This window comes from Piliocolobus tephrosceles, chromosome 5, assembly GCF_002776525.5.
Source record: "Piliocolobus tephrosceles isolate RC106 chromosome 5, ASM277652v3, whole genome shotgun sequence".
In the NCBI taxonomy this organism is placed as follows: domain Eukaryota; kingdom Metazoa; phylum Chordata; class Mammalia; order Primates; family Cercopithecidae; genus Piliocolobus; species Piliocolobus tephrosceles.
The window spans coordinates 135945095-135964758 of record NC_045438.1 but is presented as its reverse complement, the minus strand read 5'-3'; the positions used below and the strand labels follow the sequence as shown (position 1 = coordinate 135964758).

Genomic DNA, 19664 nt, shown 5'->3' with positions numbered 1-19664 from the left:
ACCACAGCCCCAACCCCATTCAGCCACAAGAGACATTTATAACCGTTTTTCTTTATTCTACTCAGTGGGGCACCCAGAAGCTTCCCTGGGGGAAATGCTTGTTCAAATAGAGAACACGCAGAAGATGCACTTCACCAGCCTCCTCTGGCCGCTGAGCCCGTACTCTCTCTTTGGCTCAGGCTAGGCCTCTTCTTCTGGGACTTAACGTGGCTCAGGTCCCTGAGTCGGCCAAGTCCTCCCAGAGGAGACCTGCCCAGCTGCCACCACCACCATTACTGGTTGGCTTCCCGGTACTGGTGCAGCAGGTCACTGACATCTGTACTTTCTACTTTTACCCAACCATCTTCCTTCATGTGGTACACTGTGGACAAATGAGAAAAGAACTCGGAGTCACCTTTCAGCTCAGCAAGTTCCTGTCTCTGATGTTACGTTGAAGGCAGCAACAAGACACGTGCGCAGGCTTAAAACCATATGACTGGGCCTTTAATGCCCTTCTTCTGACTCTGAAAATTTCCTTCCTACCACTCTCCCTCCTTTAAGTCTTTCAATCTTTTTTTTTTTTTCTTTCGAGACAGAGTCTCGCTCTGTGGCCCAGACCAGAGTGCAATGGCATGATCATGGCTCACTGCCAAGTTCCACCTCCCAGATTCAAGTGATTCTCCTGCCTCAGCCTCCCAAGTAGCTGGGACTACAGGCACTCATCACCATGTCCAGCTAATTTTTGTTTTTTGTTTTTTGTTTTTTTGTTTTTTTTTTTTGAGACGGAGTCTCGCTTTGTCGCCCAGGCAGGGGGGGCCTCCCGGGTTTACGCCATTCTCCTGCCTCAGCCTCCCAAGTAGCTGAGACTACAGGTGCTCGCCGCCTCACTCGGCTAGTTTTTTGTATTTTTTAGTAGAGACGGTTTCACCGGGTTAGCCAGGATGATCTCGATCTCCTGACCTCGTGATCCGCCCGTCTCGGCCTCCCAAAGTGCTAGGATTACAGGCTTGAGCCACTGCGCCCGGCTATTTTTGTATTTTTAGTAGAGATGGGGTTTCATCTTGGCCAGGCTGGTTTCTCAATCTTAAATCACCCCCAACCGCCCGCTGATTCCTCCCAGACATGACGGTGGGAGCATTGGTCTCTTACTATTGACAACGCCTCCAGAATAGCTGTCTCTGTGAGTGGCATGAGCAATCGCCCTGCGGCCAAGGTCATAGGCCTCTTCAGGGCTAAGATTAGGCCGATAGCCACTGTCCATGACCCCGTAGGCATAAGTGTTCCCACTACCAGTGGAGAACATATTTCCTGAGAGCCGAGTCCCCTGTTCATCCACGTAGTAGAGTCCAGGACCCTGTAAGATGAAAGATTTCAGGCTGAAATTGGAGAGGAAGATGTTGGTAATATGGAGGTTCAAATGTGAGTCATAAAAAGTGAACAAAAGGATTAATATTACCACAAGAACACTGGAATTAGGAAATCACTCTGGTAAAGTCATAGAACTTTAGAAATAAAAAAGAAAAACTTGAAATCAACGATTTAACAAAAGGGACAAGCTTACAAAACTCACGCAATGGTTCATATCTGGGTCAATAAATAGTCCATGGATATACTGGAACAGTTCTATAACCAAGCACTCTACATGCCATGCATCTTGTCAGGGAGGGAGTAGGAGCATATGATGGGAAACACATATGTCATCCATGGGGGCCATGGTGGGGGAACATGGAGAATGGAGAGCACCCACCTTCTTATCCCAGCCGCAGATCATACTGCCCATAGAGAGGCCCATGCCCCGGTACTGGCACATCATGTTGGACAGCAGCTTAGAGGCTGCTGACACTGAAATACGATCTCCATTTCTCAGATAGTACAGCCTGGGTGAGGACAAAGTGGAGTGAGGGAAGGGAGGTTAGCTGTTTCCAACTTGATGAGACAGGAAATGATTGAAGAGATAAGCATTGGAAAGGAATTATTTTGTAGGATCTAAAGATGAGAGAAAGATTTGGAATTTAAAGTATCTGAAACATACAAAGGCAGCCTAGTAAATGATATTATCCCACCAGGGTGGATGTGTCAGTGCTAAATAACTGACATATTATCTGGCTTATGTGTGGAGCACAGGCTGAGATTTGGAAGAAGGTTCTTATCACCAAAAAGCTGTTTTGTGAAATATGCTATTAGCACTAAGATGGACCACATAGGACAAAAGTAAGGAGCAATGATCTGAGAGATCCAGGGATTAACCACTAGACTAAGAAAGGAAGATGAAAGGCCTCACTTACCTGCATTCCTTGGCCAGCAGGCGCTCCCAGTACTGACAGTCTGCTGCACAGCCAGACATGGTGCCAAGCAGGTAAGGGTTAATCTCAATCACCTTGTTCACCCGTAAGGTAGCTGGAAGAAGATGCAGTTTTGGGAGAGAAGGGATGACCCCACAGATCCCCCAGTGTGTCCTAAATCAACATCCACTTCCACTTTGCTGCAGAGTTGGCCTCCTGTAGAAAGGAGAGCCCAGCTTCCCAGATTCTGGAGCCTGCTGGAGTGTATAGACTCACCAATGTAGGACCCAGCTGAGGCCCGAGAATCCACTGCTACAATCACTCCATGCTGGAACTTGAAGGCAAGTGTGGTGGTGCCATGGGCCATCTCAATCTGAACGTTCCTTTCTCCGTCCCCACCCAGAGACTGGAAGAATTCTGTGGGCTGATAAGAGAAAAGAGGTAGAGAAAGGCAATGAAACATTCTGTAGTAAGAGGCTCCAGGAAAAGGTTTTAGAGAGTATGAGGGTGAGGAGATATGCAGAAATTATCTAACCATCAATAAATGAAACAGTTCATAACCAATCTCTAGAAGGAAATGACTTGGGAGAAGGAAAAGAAGAGGCATGCCGTATCAACCTTTTCCATTTTCCAGCACAATAGAAATGAAAGCAAGCACATGTTACCATTACGAAAAAACTTTGAGAGTGACTTAAAGTGTTTCTTCCCTGCATAAACCATTCGACCCTCACAAAACACCGTTTAGTAACAGTATCCTCATTTTACAGAAGAGGGGCTTGGGACCTAGACTAAGTGACTTGTTCTAAGTCGAGCAACAGTGAGTTGCTGAGACGAGGCCAGCAGGCAAAGTTCATAGGTTTCCCAAGACACCACACAGCTCCTATATCATGTGATAACCCCATGAAAAAGGCCACACCATTTGTGTGTGGACAAGGGCAGGAAAGCCATCTTGTCTTCCTTTGGGAGCCCCCACCTCACCTGTAACTCTTTGTCCTAACTTGCACTTCCTCCTCTCAGGCCCCATCCCCACGTGGCCTCTTCTTTGGGTCTGGCGCTCTCCAGGACTGAAGGCTGACCCCCACCCTGTCCCCCGCGCTCCCGCTCTCGCCTCCTCCTCTCAGGCGACCCTTCACTCCTCAGCACCCGCCTTCCCTCATCCCTGAGGGTTCCGCCTACAGCCCGGACCTGCATTCCCCGGGGTAAGGCGAGCTCTGGAGATCGCAAAGAGAAACTGTAGTGTCCTGGGTCCGAGCGATGCCCGCTTCCCGCAACCGGGAGAGCCCATTCCGGCCGCTGCCCTCGGGGGGCTCCGCATACATCCAGTAGCGCCATGACGCCCAGCACCGGGAGATCTATCGGTTCTCGGAGGAGGAAGTGAAAGCGAAAGCCACAGATCGAAGGGGAGGGAACCAGAATCTTTTCCACATCCCCCTGCCTCTTCCGAGAAAAGGACAGTTAGTGCCTGGACCAGGACTATCATATTGGGGACCGTCTTCTCTGCTCTCCCTTTATGGGGGTCGCGAGAACCCCCATGATTTGGTGATGGGTCAAGGGTTGTCCGAAGAAAGCGAGAAAGCGACGGGCGCCTTCAAAAGCCCCCTTGGCTATGGGTTACGGTAAGAGATACCTCCAGGCCTGGGCATCTGCTGTGAACAGGCGTGGATAGGGTCGTGTCATCTAAAGGCACAGCCTCAACCAGAAGACTGGAAGTCAGCCAGGAGCTGGGAGTAGTTTCACGCGAGGTGGGGGTTCCTATGAGCATCACTTTACAAAACCAGGAGGGACGGAAGTGAGAGGGGGCAGAGTCTTGGGAACAGGTCCTGGAGCAACTGCAACAGAATATAACCGCCGCGTGTAGGGGAAGGGGGCGCCAGGGAGAGGGCGCAGTCTCTGAATCTTTCCACGGCATCCATCCTAGGGCCCCTCCCGGTTCAACGGTCTCCTAACCTGTAGTCACCCACAAGAGCGTGCCCTTTCTGCCCGCCCTTCCCAGCATTGCTCCTTGCTTGGCGGAGCGCTGCGGAGTTCCACGCCTCTAAATCCCGCCTTTCCTTGCAACATGTGTTGGCCTCATCTACCCAGCAACTGTCGACGTCACACGATCTGGACCTCCCTGAATGGGAGATATTTACTAGACAATCCCGCCTACTGTTCTGAGGTTTCCCCTCCAGGTGCCGCTTCGCAGCCAGGCTAGCCAGGAAGGACCGAAGCGGGCAAGGTGGTGAGTTGTGAGGCGCGCCCAGTCCCTCCGTTCCCGCCTGGCACTTGCTCTGGCCGCGCCCCTCCCATCTGCCACCTTGGAGAGGCCACGGCTCTGAGCTGCGGCCGCTGGTGCCTTGGTGGGCCCTGTAGCGGGGGTCTTGCTCGTTCTTGGGGGTGGGCGTAAGGGGATGGGGTAAGTGGAAGGGACCTCATAGGAATTAAAAAGCTTAAGGGAAAAGATGATGCGCTTAGGGGGTAAAACATTGAGGATGATAAAAGACGAGACACCCCGCGCTGAAAAGTGCGCTGCACTTTGGTGTGCCGGAAACATAAGAAACCACAGTACAAAACACCAATTTTATTATAAATATCAAGAACCTACAGGGTGTTTATGGGCCAGCATACGCCTTCAGACCTATTGACAATAGCTGATCATCTTTCTGTACATTGTGAACATTTCTCAGTTTTCAGAGTACTGGCCACACCAAAGCATCAACCCTGGCTCTAAACCAGGAATTTACACTAAGGAATTACACTAAGGAATTACAAATCCTGTGTTTGTCCTCCAGGAAGTCTGCATTATCACCAGCTTGGAAAGGAGGTAACACACTCAAGGCAAATTTCAAGTAACTCCTCCTAGAGGCAGCTGCCTACTCTGCAGCTGTGGTTCTCCACCACAGAGAGAAGAAAAGGGAGGGAGATGGAGTGCGCAGGTCTGAGAAGGCTTTCATTCTGGAGCATCTGCAGGAGCCTGTACCATGGCCCAGTAGCACCCCTTTTTCTCCATGAGCTGCTGGTGGGTTCCCCCCTCCCGGATAGCGCCTCCTTCCAGAAAGAGGATGTGGTCAGCCTGCTCCACCAGGCTGAGGTGCTGGGTGATGAGAAGCACTGAGCGAGAGTACCGCTCAGGGCTTTCGTACAGGAGCTGCTCCACCTGAGGAAAGACATCGGACCGTCAGAGCTGGGAGCCCAGGGAGACACCTGTGTTTCCAGGGCTGGGACTGACCTCACAGGATCACTGCTGACTCTGCCAACAACCCTAAGGACGCCAAAGTTTCCCATTCTGAGTACTTCTCTGCAAACCCTTTGTTTCATTAAGAACTGTTTTAAATGAAGGGTGTGAAAGTGGGATAAAAGTGAGAGTCCTAGAGTGAAACACATGACAGAAGAATAAAGACTATTGAATAGTCCTCTTCTCTACCCATGGACTTGGAATTTTTATATTAGATTTTAAGGAAATATAACTTAGTAGTAAAGAGGTGAGCCTTCAAGTCAGGCAGACCCGAATCTGGGTCAAGGCTGCACCACTCAAAAGCTATATGACCTCTATATGAGCAGCTTATTCAATCTCTTTTAGCCTCCATTTGTCATCTGTAGAATGATGATAAATGCCTAGCTCAGAAGGATTCCTAATGAATAAATGAGTGACATTGTGTGTAAAGAGACTAGCTTAATTAATATTAATATGATTAGGATGGGCTGGGCCCAGTGGCTCATGCCTATAATCCTAGCACTTTGGGAGGTCAAGGTGGGAAGATCACTTGAGCCCAGGAGTTCAAGGCCAGCCTGGGCAACATAGTGGGACCCTGTCTGTACAAAAAAAAAATTTTTAATAATATTATGACGATGGTCTTTTCATTATGTTTCGCTTTAGAAATTCAGTCTACAGGACTGGGCTTGGGGGCTCACACCTAAAACCCCAGCCCTTTAGGAGGCTGAGGTGGGCAGACTGCCTGAGCTCAGGAATTCAAGGCCATGTACACACACGCACATGCACACAGACACACTCATGCATGGGCAACATGGTGAATCCCCATCTCTACTAAAAATACAAAAGTCAACCAGGCATAGTGGCGTATGTCTGTAGTCCCAACTACTCGGGAGGCTGAGGGGAGTATTGTTTGAGCCCAGGAGGTTGAGGCTGCAGTGAGCCAAGATTGTGCCACTGCGCTCCAGTTTGGACAACACAGTGAGATATTGTCCAAAAACAAACAAACAAAAAAAAAAAAATGAAAGAAAGAAATTCAGTCTGTAGTTTGTAGATAGTCTCTTTTAACTGGTTCTAGGTGTCTTGTCTTTGCCTTGTCTTCTATCTCTACTCCTTGGGGAGGCATCCAATGGAACTGGATTTGGGAACTGAGAATTGCAAGGACTGGTTTGTATAATTATGATGTTAGTAAAACTAATGGAAAATGTATAAAAGAAGCAAGATTGGGTGGGATATAGGCATTAAGAAGATGACTGCCTTACCCTTAACTGGTTGTTTGCATCCAGGGCACTGGTGGCATCATCCAGGATAAGTACACATGGTTTCCGGATCAATGCTCGGGCCAATGCCACTGCCTGTCGCTGACCCCCAGACAGCTGGCTTCCAGCCTCGCCTACCTCTGCAGAGCAAAGGGCCAAGATGAGAACTGTATAGCCATATGTGTGCGTGCATGTACACACACGCACATGCACACAGACACACTCCTGCATTCACGCACTCACACACACCAAGATCTGACAGTTGTAGCTGGATAGGGGAGATTCTGGGAGGGTGAACAGAATCCTGAGGATGTCAGGATGAAGAAGCCATAGGAATACGATCTTACAACTTCAAATTGATGTCCACGAGTCAGGAGGAACTGAAGGATAAAGGCAAGACTACCGGGGTTTCAGCAAAGGTAAAGATGGCTGGGTGGTGAGATGAGTGGAGACAGTACCTGTGTCGTAGCCCCGAGGGAGTCCAGAGATGAAACTATGGGCCCCAGACTTTACTGCAGCAGCTGTGATTTCCTCCATAGTTGGCTTCTGGGTCAGGCCATAGGCAATATTTTCTTGAAGACTTCTTCCAAATACCTGTGGCTCTTGTCCCACTGCAGCCACCTAAGATGAAATATGATGAACAGTCACAGAACAAGGCACACGGGAGTATGGTTATCTGGAGATCGAAGCCTCAAAATCTTTATTGAGAACATGTCACAAAATCATACTACCTCCCTCCTGACCACACCACCATCTCCACCCAAGGTCTCTTATCATTCCCTAACTCCCCTTTCAGAGTGCTCAGTAAGAATGCTCTTCTTATTTGATGCTCCCTGCCTTCCTTCATGCCACCTTCTTGCATACCTGCTTGTGCAGGTAGCGGTGCTCATATTGGGGAAGTGGCTTCCCATCCAACAGCAGCTGTCCCCCGGTGGGCTGGTACAGATTCTGCAGCAGGGCAGCCACTGTGCTCTTCCCAGACCCATTGGGTCCCACCAGCGCCGTCACCTCGCCAGGGCGTAGGGTGAATGTCAGCCCCTAGAGGCCAGAGAAGCACACAATAAGAGGCTACCAAGGCCTCTAACCTTGAGAGTGTTATTGCCTTGTTACATAGCATGATGTCTTACCCCAGAAGAAAAACAGGGAAATATAGCAACTCCTACCCTCCCACATGCACAGATCTCTGTCTGGGTGATGCCTCCCCAAGGAGTAGTGATAGAAGATGTGGCAAAGACAAGGGCAGACACCCAGCACCACTATGCCACACACTTGATGTCAGATACCACCAGGAAATGGAAAAATCACATTCCAAATTACAAAGGAGAAGGAAAGATGGAAGACCGAAGACACAGATTTTCCTGCAGCAATTCCTTGGAATGTGAGAGCACTTGCTTTGAAACCTCTTCTCCCATTCTCTTTGGAAGCCCAAACTGGGTTCTTGAGTTTGGGGAAGATTTATGGAACAGATGATGCTTACCATTACCTTTAAAGGGTTAGGAAGGATATATGCTTGGCAGTAAGCAGGCTGAAGGCAGGAAGAAAATGTAGGATAGCAGAATTATAGTTGGGGCCAGTGGAACACAGGGAGTGGTAGGTTGTACCTGTAGCACTAAGACATCTGGACGGTTTGGGTAGGCAAAGGAGACATCTTGGAACTGGACAAGGCCTTCCAAGTGTAAGGGAGTCAACAGACCACTGGGTGGGCAGCGAGGGGTGCGGTCCAGGTACTCAAATATTTTCTCTGAGGAGCCCACAGCCTTCTGTACTCTGGGGTAGACGGAGAGCAGTACCTAGAGGGAGGTAAGAATAGTGAAAGTGAGGTGGGAGATCTAGTCTGCTTGCCAGCATTATGTGAAGTGAGAAGGGTAAAGAATGGAAAGAAATCACACAGATGGTGCTAGGCCAGAGGAAGGAATCACACTGGGTAGTGAAGGTGGAAGGACCTCACCTCCACAGCCTCGGTGAACTGCATCTGGTAAAGAACAAATGTGACAAGGTTCCCACTGCTTACAGCCCCGCTGGTCACCAGCTGCCCACCGATGTAGAGGATTCCCACCTTCAGCAGCATGCCTGAAATCTATAGAGACCACAGAAAAAAAGGGACTGAGGTAGAGAAATCTGGAGGGGACAAAAAGAACCACAGTCATTAACATAAAGGAAGTATCAAGTCCCCTTCTCCCGAGTGACATCGGTAGGCTCAATAGGTAGACAGGAGAATGACCCAGAGACCCCATGGAGTCTGACTCAATGCACATGATGGAAGTCACGGTTATCTTCACCACCATCACCACTATCACCTTGTCTGGGGAGCATTTTACTCTTCGCAAGAGGCTTTCATTCATGTGATGTCAGCTAGTACATCAAGAGCCCTATAAAGAAGGTTATATCACTCCATTATTGAAAAATGAGGAAACAGCTGGCCAGGCATGGTGGCTCATGCCGGTGATCCCAAAACTGTTGGAGGCCAAAGCCGGTGGATCAGGAGATTGAGACCATCCTGGCTAACATGGTGAAACCCGGTATTTCCAACCATTTCCCAGTAAAGGAGGAGTGGGAGCAGGGTCATAGGAATGGGAATGGAGTTACGGCATCTTAAGGACAAGGGAATGGGTATTCATCTTTAAGTGCTAACATTAGTGGTCCAGGAGTTGACTGCATAGGCCAGAGCCTCCTTCTGGTTGAGTGTCTTTATTTCTTGCAGCTTTTCCCTAAACTTCTGGACTTCACCCTCCTCGTTGGCAAAGCTTCGAACTGTAGGCATGGCCGACAGAGCCTCAATGGCCACCTGGCTGGACTTTGCCAGAGATTCCTGCACCTGCACTGCCAGCAACTGTGGAGACATGGACAAGAGATGTCACACGGGTTGGCAAACCATCAGGGACACTAACACCTGAGTTACCTATTTGGAAATTAAAGGTGAGAAGAGGCAGAGGAAAGGGAGAAAAGACAAAGAGACACAGCTATGCCCCTTAGATACTAAAGAAATACAAGGAAGAGGAAAATGACTCAGAATGGGTTGGGGATCGAATTCTTAAAGACAGATTGTGGGCAGAAGCTAGAAAACAAGACCCAGAGAGTATAAAGATTAATGTTGAGCAACCTGGGAACATGGACCAGAGGGACAGGGCATTCCATGAAGATGGAGAATCAGTAAGGGCGCCAGGCGTTGGACTGAAAGCAATGTGAGAGGAACTGAGTGTGCCAAGTCTGGGAGATGAGAGTCTGTGTAGAGCAGGCCAACTCCATGAACATACCTGGTACCATTTTCCCACCTTCTTGGGCAGAAGGAAAAGCAGAGGCAGGGTGACCAGGGTGACCATGGTGAGGGACACTGACCCCCAGAGCATGATCCCCAAGAGACATAGGCCTCGCACCAGGTACCACAGAAATAAGCTCAGATTCTCACTCAGAGCATCACTCAGGGTGGAAGTGTCTTCTGTTACCCGAGATGTGATGTTACCTGCAGGGTTGGGGAGAAAAGAGTGAGGTGAATCAGACAGGTTCCAAGTGATGAGAGGAACTAACAATGAGCCAGGGTGCCAGGGTCAGGGCATCAACATGAGGTTCTAAGGAGGCTGCAGGAAACAATGTTAGGGTTCTGCAGAGGTTGCAAATCTCAGTGCGGGGAGGGTAAGTGTTAAAGAGGAAAGACCTGACCCAAGACCTTCATTTTAATTATAAAGTCATTGATGCACATGTGAATTTCCATTTTCCTGAAAGCTTTCTGTTCCCTAAAGAACCTGTATGCTCCATGCTATACACACAGGCAGGAAGAGCTTAAACTGGTCACATAACAGAGATGGAGGAGGAGGCTGCTGCTAGAAAGCATGCCAAAGTCTGTGGAGCACTCACTGGGACTAAGGTTCTAACCCCAGGTGCGTCTCTAGCCATATGTAACTGTGCAGTTTCTAGTGCTGCTAGAAAGCATGCTGAAGTCTCTGGAGCACTCAAGAGACCAGGGTTCTAACCCCAAGTGTGTCTCTAGCCATATGCAACTGTGCAGTTTCGCATTTAGGGTCTTGGCCTCAGTTTCCTTCTCTGTCAGATGAGGCAGTTGGTCTCTATGAGCTCAAAATTTCCAGGTTTGAAATTCTATGGTTTCTATCTAAGGACACATAGGAATAGATTTACGAGAAAATGCTAGATGAAAACTCTAGGTTTTTCTTAAGGCAAGGAGGACAATATTTTGCTCCTGAGGTATATCAAGAATGAGAAAGAACAATGTGTGTGGGGGGGGGTGTGTGAGAGAGAGAGGGTATATCAAGAATGAGAAAGAACAATATGTGTATGTGTATGAGAGAGAGAGAGAGACACAGAGAGAGAGAAAGACAGAGAGAGAGAGCAGGGAGGGGGGAGATCAAGGCAGATGTATGAGGATATAAACAGTACATGGTGTATAATGAAAGAGTTTCAGGAGAAACCTGTTTGGTTCTGTTGGAAAAACTCTGTCTCCTGGCGCAGGACAGCCCCAAACACCTCTCCCTGCAAGTGGCTGTGCACGTGGCCCATGGTGTTGTTATAGATCCCGTCACCCATGAACTCCAGCACTGCACTAGAAAGAACCCGGAAAAAAAAGGGGGTCAGGGTGTGTTCAGGGAACAGACTGAAGGTCCAGGTATCCCCATATAAGTGCATTTTGGACAGCAGCCCCAATTTCCAACTCCCTCATTTGCAGGGTGCCCCATTTTCAGCTCCCAGACCTGGCTATGGTGAGAATGGACATGAGAGTTAAGTTTCGAGTGAAGGTATCGGCTGAGCCATCTTGTAGAATCCAGTCAGTGATGCGGCCCGTAAAGAATGGAATGGCCATCTCCCCTGAAGAAAGAGAAGACAGGTCACGCACAAATATTAAGTCTAAGTAGGTCAGTTCCAGTCAGACTGGTCCCACCACGCCTCCTCCCCCTCACCATTATCCTGGAGGGCATCAGCAGAAACGAAACACTGATGTCTCAATCCCGAACCGAAATAAGCTGCCCTGGAACTTACTACCCTGTGGTTGCTCTACCAGAACTTTCAGGATTTTATTAGGAAGGCTGGAGATCATGAAGTAGAAAAGCCTCCTGTTAGAGATGAGGATGCCCCGCCCTTTGGCCCCAGAGCAAAGGATTTCCCCTCCTCCGGCGTGGCCCAGAGAATCAAGACCTGGCCAGTAATCGAGCCTAGAACTTCTGGTCCCCGCCAGTCCAATGCCGTTTCTTCTACACTGAAGTGGTGTTCCAAGACCCATGCTACGATTCCTTCCCCTGCTCCACATTTCCCAGAACCCACGCTACTCTACCTCTGACAATTACCTTTGATTCCTGTCCCGGTCCCCTTGTGTCCTCCCCTCTTGCCCTGCGTTCCCCTTACCAAGAGAGGAGAGGATCACCAGGACCAAAAACAGCGAGAGGCGGCGCATCTCCGAGCCCAGGCAGCCTAGAAGCCGACGCACAGGGTCTCCAGAGACGCCCTGACCGCCGGTCACCCAGAGGCTCCCGAGTTTGTGCCACAGAGCTGCTGCAGGCAGTGCCGCCGCATAACTGACGACGAAGGCGCTAGGGTGACTTCCCCAGTGCAGCAGCCTGGTGCTATCCGCGGCCCCTGGAGCTCCCCACGAGATCAACTCTCGGAACAAGGCAAGTCCTGGCAGGGCCAAGCCCAGTGCCGCAGCTAATGGCTCCAAAGCAGCCAGCCAGCCCTGGGCACCTGCGTTTTCGCTCTTGGAGCCAACTGTTGCCCTGAGGACCCCGCAGGCCCCCAGCCAGAGCACGGCCCAGCGGCTCAGGCCCACCGCCCAGACCCGGAGCAGCGGCCGCGCGGTGGGCACCAGCAGAGAGAATATGCGGGGCAGCGCGGTCCGGAGCAGCACCCAGTCGGTGAGAAGTAGCAGTACTGTCCCCAGCCATGCGAGAGAAGCTCCGGGAAGGCAGCGGCACCCGCGGGGAGCGGGGCAGCTGGAGCTAGCCATTGGCACCCCGACGCCGTTCAGGTCCCGGCTGGCCCTGGGACTCTCCGTGCTCCGGTGGGGCCTGAGACTCTGGGTACCGCGGAGTCCGCCCCTACTGGCTGCTGGAGGAGGGAGCGAGGGCGGAGCTCTCGAAAAGTCCCAGGAACGGTCTGATCCTGCGCTGGCGAGAAGCGCAGCCATTTAGGGGAAAGCGAAATCGAAAGCGGCCGCCTGCTCGCTAGATACGCCTACTTCCAAAAGTGGCCTGCCCAGACTATTTTGGGAGCAAGCGTGGAAATCAGATCTGAGAATCTTGGGAGCAGCTCTGGTGCCCAATTTTCTCCGTCATGCACACCCTTCCCGCCTCTCCCTGCCTCCTGCCTTCCCACTAGCACCAGTTTTCCCACCCCAGCCTCAGGGCGGGGCTGTCTCGTCACTTGTCTCCGGGCAGCTCTGCCCTACACAGGTTAGCGCCGCGCGCAAAGCCTCTGCGGAGCGCGCAAAGGCGCACAGCAGCACCCAGGCGCCTCCTGGCGGCGCCGCGAAGGGGCGGGGCTGTTGGCTGCGCGCTGCGCGCTGCGCGCTGTCCCAGGTCCGAAACCAGTGCCCTAGGCGGCGAGGAGAGCGGCGCCGGGCAGGGATGCTGCGGGCGAGAGCACCAACCGGGGACTTACCCCGCGCAGGAGAAGTCCACACCGGGGTAATGGGTCTGGGCTTGAGGGTTGGCACAGGGGTGGAGGAGGTGTAGCGGCCAGGAGACCCTGGAAGCGCGGAGAAGTGAATGCAGAGACCAACGGGAACGTAGGGAGGTAGCCTCTAGCAGCCAGCGCTTGCAACCCGCAGTCAGCATAGGGTATTTCTTTTCTGGGGTGGGGGGGTCGTCTAGCGTGTCCGTGAAGGGACCAGGCACGCGAGGCTGGTGGAAAAGGAGGTACTTTGAATCCTAGCTGGAAGCGTCAAGGGGAAGCTACTCTAAAGTGCTTTCGCTTTCACTCTGGTCCCAGACAGTGGCGGCTGGTTAAATCAAGAAAGGGGGTTGGGGATAGTGCAAAGAGATGAGGAAATGGTTCCCTGGGTGAAGTAGAACAGCACTTGGGAGAAGGAAATATAGGCACTTACTGAGAAGGACCAACTCATCACACAGACTTTTGATAAACTTGCCACTGGGTAACTCTTAGCCCAAGCACTGATAATGGGGGTTCTGCGTTAACCAGTGATGCACTTCCCTAGCTTGACCCAGAAAGGCTCCTCCTTGGCCCAGATGCTGCCTTGCTCCCTTCCCTGTGTCTTCCCTGCCCACTCCCATGTGCCCACTGGGGGGACTTTGCTTAGGATGGGCGCCTGGGACAGATGGCAGCCCCAAGACTGGCTGGCTGGCTTCTGCTCTGGACTCCTGCCACCACTCGTGGCTTGGGGGCAGCTTTGTTACAGAGGAATAGCCTCTAACTTGAAGTTAACCCTATTCTTTGACCCTCTATTCATGGTAAGTCGGTCCCTCGGAAAGCATACTTAGAGGAGCGTCCTTTGGGGCCAGAGTAATTTACAGCCTGGTAAGAAAGGCACAGTGAAACCACTTATAATCTGGGAAATCTCCCCTCACTGCCAAATGAGCAGTGGCAAGTAGGAAGTAGAAGTGGAAACAAGGGATAAGAGTTAGACCTGAATTTTAGTCCCAGGTCTACTATTAATTCTGTGTAACTCTGCATAAGTCGTTTGCATTTTCTGTGACTTGGTTTCCTCATTTGAATCGAGGATCTTTAAGACTCCTTCCAACTCAACAACAGGAAAAATGTAGCTTTATCTCCCCTCACTTTTTCTTGATTATTTTCTTGACCTGGAAAAGTCAACTTAAACTTCTCAGTCAAATCCTCTCTTGGTACAAATTTACCCCCCTGGCTGCTGAGGTATTTATTTACCTCTTGATCAGAAATTCCATAACTGAAACTTTTATTTTAAACCATCTACATGTTCCTTGCTGCTTCTCTCCTGCCTTGCCCTTGGCCATGCTAACCACTGCCCTCCTCGATTTTTTCCAATGTTCAATAAATTGAAAGAGCTCACTTCTGATGAAATGGGGTTGAGAGTGGAGGACTGTGAACAAAACAAAACAAGAAAAAGAAAAGGAAAGGCTGACCTTGTTTCCCCAAATCATAGTCAAATGCTCTGTGTTGGGTCTACACCACATCTGCACATACTAGGAGCCTTTCCCGTGGAGATAATTTTCACTTGTGGAGCTGCTTCACTTCTACCTGTAGGAACCTCATCTCCACCTCTCTCTTTACAGTGGAGAGGATTCCACTAGGCAAGCTGGAACTCAGAGCCACAGTTCTTTCTGTGTTGTATCACAGCTGGGCTGTGGCATTCCCCTGCAGCCAGATGAAGCAATAGAGAAAGTGGAAAGATGAAGGGAAAAAAGCCTGTACTGACAGTCAGCTCTGGCCTGTTACTGTGTGATCTTTGAGCCAGTCAACTTCGCCTCTCTGGGAATATTTTTTCTTCTCTAACATGAGGGCATCAAGGCTCTTCCTGGCCTGATAGTCCGTATTCTGTGTCTCTGCAGACCACCATCATGGCAGTGGAGTTTGACGGGGGCGTTGTGGTGGGCTCTGATTCCCGAGTGTCTGCAGGGTGAGTAAAAGTGAAGATGTATGCATTTGGAAAGAAGCTAATGGCCTCAAATACACATTTTTCTTACCCATTCATGAAAAGACTGGCAAACTGGAGCTTTGGAGGAATGGAGTTGACCTTCCCAAAAAGCCACTATGATAAGCTATTTGGTGGGCGTTTGGGTCTCTGAATTTGTGGAGGAGGATCTGGGGTCTGAATGCATATGTGACCTGTCCCAGTAGTGTACAGGGATGAGTGTAAAGGAATAGGGTCTGAGTGGGGGACAGGAGATAGATTTTTGAGGAGCTTCTTTCCATCTGTGTTTAGAGATCAAAAAGATGATTCTGTCAAGCAGATACCTGGTTTCTCATTTACCATATATTGAACTATGTTGTCTCTTCTCCCCCTCCTAACCAATTTCCTCACATGCAAAATGAGTATATAGAGTTAGGTCAATATTACTTACATTATGTTCCATAGAACATAGTTACGTTCTATGTTAATAGCATAGATTGTTAATAGCAACGAAAAATTGATGAGGCATATTTTTCTTACCTTAGCATTTTTTGCTTTGTTATAAAATCTAAGCCTGAAAAATAAACCTAATTTTGATTAACATCTGCAGTGATTAATAATATCTGAGATGATTATTTGCCTCCTGCTTTAATCCAAGCATTAAACTTCATACTAGTCTCTTGTCAAATAAGTTTGAGAGACATTGAATGATCACCTTCAAAAATTCCTGAGTTCTGGTTGGGTGCATGGCTCACATCTATAATCTCAGCACTTTGGGATGCCGATGTGGGCAGATATTTGAGGTCAGGAGTTCGAGATCAGCCTGGCCAACATGTTGAGACCTTGTCTGTAATGAAAATACAAAAGGTAGCCAGGCTTGGAGGTGGATGCCTGTAATTCCAGCTACTCGGGAGGCTGAGGCAGGAGAATCACTTGAACCTGGGAGGCAAAGTTTGCAGTGAGCCCAATATTGCGCCACTGCACTCCAGCCTGGGTGACAGAGTGAGACTCTGTCTCAAAAAAAAAAAAAAAAGAAAAAATTCCTGAGTTTTAACTTGGTGACTGTTGACTCCCTCCTAACAGCGAGGCGGTGGTGAACCGAGTGTTTGACAAGCTGTCCCCCCTGCACCAGCGCATCTACTGTGCACTCTCTGGTTCAGCTGCCGATGCCCAAGCCGTGGCTGACATGGCTGCCTACCAGCTGGAGCTCCATGGGTATGAAGCTCTGGAGTTCTGACTCCCCACCCACTAGAGCTCCCCCAACTTGCATGAATCCCTGTACAGTGTGCTGTTCCAGGAGCTGGACACTAGGAAATGAAAGATTCTTGTTTTGGCTCCTGCTGGCACTTGAATCTGCCAGTTTCTGCATCTGTAAAGTGGAGACAATATAGTACCTTATGAGACGGTTATTTGGAGAACCACGTTATATATGCGAACACAGTTTAAAAGCTGTAAATCACTATCCTAATATAAATAATCAGGAAGAAGGTGATATTGTGAGCCACCCTAATATCAGGCAGTTACCATATGAGAAATCAAGGTCGTTGGGGTGGAAGTAACCTTATCTGCTTTTCCCCATAAGGGCAGGGCCCTTGCAGCCAAAAGAAAGTTATGTGGGTGGGGCTCAGCAAACGAGAGTGAGCAGTTGAAGGGTTCTTACCAGCTGGTGGTGTGGGACTCTGGTTCCCCGTACATGTGGAAGGGAGGCTGCAGTTTGAGCTATTGCAGCTATAGTTCTCACGGTTCATTTAGCAGGGATGATGGTAATAGTATAGGAGAGTGAGACTTAAAATTCTATCAACCTTTATTCCTAATATTTCCTTCAGGATAGAACTGGAGGAACCTCCACTTGTTCTGGCTGCTGCAAATGTGGTGAGAAATATCACCTACAAATATCGAGAGGACTTGTCCGCACATCTCATGGTAGCTGGCTGGGACCAACGTGAAGGGGGTCAGGTGAGTTTCTCCCAAAGCGCTCTCTCCTCTGGGCTTCCCCACTCTCCTGTAGAGGGAGGTGGAAGTCCTATGTCATTCTAGCAATGAGTTCCAAGGACACTACCTCTGAAAGTATAGTCCATTTGGGATATGAGATACCAGGGCTTCATTGCAGGGTGCAGAGACCACTTAATGTCTCAGTGGGAAGGAAGGGCTTGATGATTCTTTAACCAGAGGATCCCTCTCCCAGGTATATGGAACCCTGGGAGGAATGCTGACTCGACAGCCTTTTGCCATTGGTGGCTCCGGCAGCACCTATATCTATGGTTATGTGGATGCAGCATATAAGCCAGGCATGTCTCCAGAGGAGTGCAGGCGCTTCACCACAGACGGTAACCAGCCAAGTGGAAGGGTACCTCGGGAGGGCTTTTAAACATGGGAAGGAAGTAGATTATGAGGAACGGGAAGAGAAATACAGGGATGATCATTTAAGTTAATGCCCAAACTAGTACACTTTTAAAAGTGAAAAGCAGCAGGACAAATGCAAAGCTCAATGGGGCTCTTGGGCAATACGGATAAACCAGGGCTGTTCTGAGTAAATCAAATGAGGATACACAGTCACTGGAAGAACCAGTGGTGTGCTAAGCACAATGGCTCACACCTGTAATGCCAATACTTTGGGAGGCTGAGGCAGGAGGATTACTTGAGCCCAGGAGTTTGAGGCCAGCCTAGGCAAGATGGTGAAACCCTGTCTCTACAAAAAAAAACAATTAAAAAAAATACAAAAAAATGAGCTGGGCATAGTGGTGCACACTTGTAGTCCCAGCTACTCAGGAGGCTGAGGTGGAAAGATCATCTGAGCTGGGGAGATCAAGGCTGTGGTGAGCGGTGATTGCACCACTGCACTGCAGCCTAGGTGACACAGTGAGACCCTGTCTGAAAAAAAAAAAAAGAACCAGTGGTGTGCTGAGGTGTGCTGAAGCTGGCTTGGGACGGCTCATGAGAGCTGATTGTTAAATAGTCAAGGATTTGTGAGCTGCTCGTTAAGCTATTTGTAACTTGCAGTTGATCATAGCGGGAGCATTTACATCATGGACATCAGTAGATGCCACATATGGAAGCCTTCTTTTAAAAAACTGACTTAGCAGTGCACCACTAAATATGCCTTTCTGGAAGATGAGTTTTGAGGTGAAAGCAGCAGTAGGCATATGGATGGAGGGGGAATAAAAATATTTTTGAAGCTAAGCCATTCTCTCTCTCCCTCTCTCCAACTTGAAACCCTCTGCAGCTATTGCTCTGGCCATGAGCCGGGATGGCTCAAGCGGGGGTGTCGTCTACCTTGTCACTATTACAGCTGCTGGTGTGGACCATCGAGTCATCTTGGGCAATGAGCTGCCAAAATTCTATGATGAGTGAACCTTCCCCAGACTTCTCTTTCTTATTTTGTAATAAACTCTCTAGGACCGAAACCTGGTACGGTCGTTGGGAAATGAGTGCTCAGGGAGACGGAGCTTAGGGGAGGGGGCTGCTTCCCTCCTAGATGTCAGCATACACTCTTTCTTCTTTGGTCCCAGGTCTAAAACATCTTTCCTAGAGAAAACAAAAGGGACTAAACTAGAAGTATAAAGAGCCCTATACATGACAGGTCATCACGTAAAGAATGATTTTGAAGTAGTACAAACAATAAAAATTCTCATTCTTGTGTCCAAGGGATGAGGATGCAAGTGAGGTGGTGGGAATCATTCCTTTGAGGCTAAGACTGACACCTGCACACATGAGAATTAGCTAAGTCTATCAGCAAACCCGCACGTAAAAGAATTCCTTTCATAATGCATTCATTCACATTAAAGAGCAATACATGAAAAATGCTCAAATATTTTGGGGCACTTGTGAATTTCAAAGAATAATGACAATGACCAAAAGAAGCTACATTTATGGCATTGGGCTAAATGTTTTATAAATTTTATCTCTTAAAATTCAAACCGGAAAACCCCCTGTAATCCCAGCACTTTGGGAGGTCAAGGCAGGAGGATTGCTTGAGCCCAGGAGTTCGTGACCAGCCTGGGCAACATAGTGAGAACCCCGTCTCTACAAAAAATATTAAAAATTAGTCAGGTGTGGTGGTGCACGCCTGTAGTCCCAGCTGCTTGGGAGGCTGAGTGGGAGGATCGCTTAGGCCTGGGAGTTTGAGGCTACAGTGAGTTGTGATTGCGCCACTGCACTCTAGCCTGCGTGACAGAGAAAGATCCTATGTCAAAAAACAAAAAGAAAAAGAAAAACAAACAAACAAAAACACCCAACCCTATATAGGTATTATTCGTTCTGTAGGACACATAGAGGTTTAGAGGGACTAAATCACTTGACCAAGGTCACAAAATAAGTTCTGAGGCTGGGACCTGGGATTTAGTTTTATTATATGCCCTTCCTCTACCACTCCCTAAAACTTCCCATTCCCTCAATCCCCATATATC

The 19664-nt window shown here is 49.2% G+C and overlaps 3 protein-coding genes and 1 long non-coding RNA gene across 7 annotated transcripts; 2 read left to right on the top strand and 2 right to left on the bottom strand.

Annotated features, from left to right (window-relative positions):
• Positions 1–34: 34 nt before the first annotated feature.
• Positions 35–4245, bottom strand: PSMB8 (proteasome 20S subunit beta 8). Of its 2 annotated transcripts, none has more exons than XM_023194760.2 (6): positions 3889–4245; positions 2538–2685; positions 2265–2376; positions 1727–1856; positions 1129–1333; positions 35–361 (listed from the first exon to the last, which is right to left on the bottom strand). In XM_023194760.2, exons 1-6 carry the CDS (start codon positions 4168–4170, stop codon positions 273–275), a joined length of 966 nt encoding a protein of 321 aa, XP_023050528.2. In that variant the 5' UTR covers positions 4171–4245; the 3' UTR covers positions 35–272. The 2 variants fall into 2 exon arrangements, with proteins under 2 accessions (XP_023050528.2, XP_023050527.2); XM_023194759.3 differs by lacking the exon at positions 3889–4245 and adding an exon at positions 3447–3646.
• On the top strand, positions 3394–6087 carry LOC111528125. 2 transcript variants are annotated; one of them, XR_002726873.3, is made up of 3 exons: positions 3394–3877; positions 4180–4482; positions 5033–6087. It is a non-coding gene; the product is annotated as an uncharacterized LOC111528125 (long non-coding RNA). The 2 variants fall into 2 exon arrangements; XR_003307278.2 differs by having other exon boundaries at positions 3395–3877; positions 4255–4482.
• TAP1 (transporter 1, ATP binding cassette subfamily B member) lies at positions 4806–12837 on the bottom strand. Of its 2 annotated transcripts, none has more exons than XM_023194755.2 (11): positions 12060–12837; positions 11411–11525; positions 11132–11262; positions 9965–10170; positions 9343–9540; positions 8659–8787; positions 8312–8500; positions 7575–7748; positions 7169–7331; positions 6714–6850; positions 4806–5397 (listed from the first exon to the last, which is right to left on the bottom strand). In XM_023194755.2, exons 1-11 carry the CDS (start codon positions 12835–12837, stop codon positions 5191–5193), a joined length of 2427 nt encoding a protein of 808 aa, XP_023050523.2. In that variant the 3' UTR covers positions 4806–5190. The 2 variants fall into 2 exon arrangements, with proteins under 2 accessions (XP_023050523.2, XP_023050524.1); XM_023194756.3 differs by lacking the exon at positions 12060–12837 and adding an exon at positions 11618–11962 and having other exon boundaries at positions 5191–5397.
• A 133-nt stretch (positions 12838–12970) lies between these two features.
• On the top strand, positions 12971–19061 carry PSMB9 (proteasome 20S subunit beta 9). The gene is made up of 6 exons (XM_023194761.3): positions 12971–13336; positions 15197–15264; positions 16342–16473; positions 17085–17214; positions 17444–17585; positions 18482–19061. The coding sequence occupies exons 1-6, from the start codon at positions 13277–13279 to the stop codon at positions 18607–18609; spliced, it is 660 nt and encodes a 219-aa protein (XP_023050529.1). The 5' UTR covers positions 12971–13276; the 3' UTR covers positions 18610–19061.
• The last annotated feature ends 603 nt before the right edge of the window (positions 19062–19664 follow it).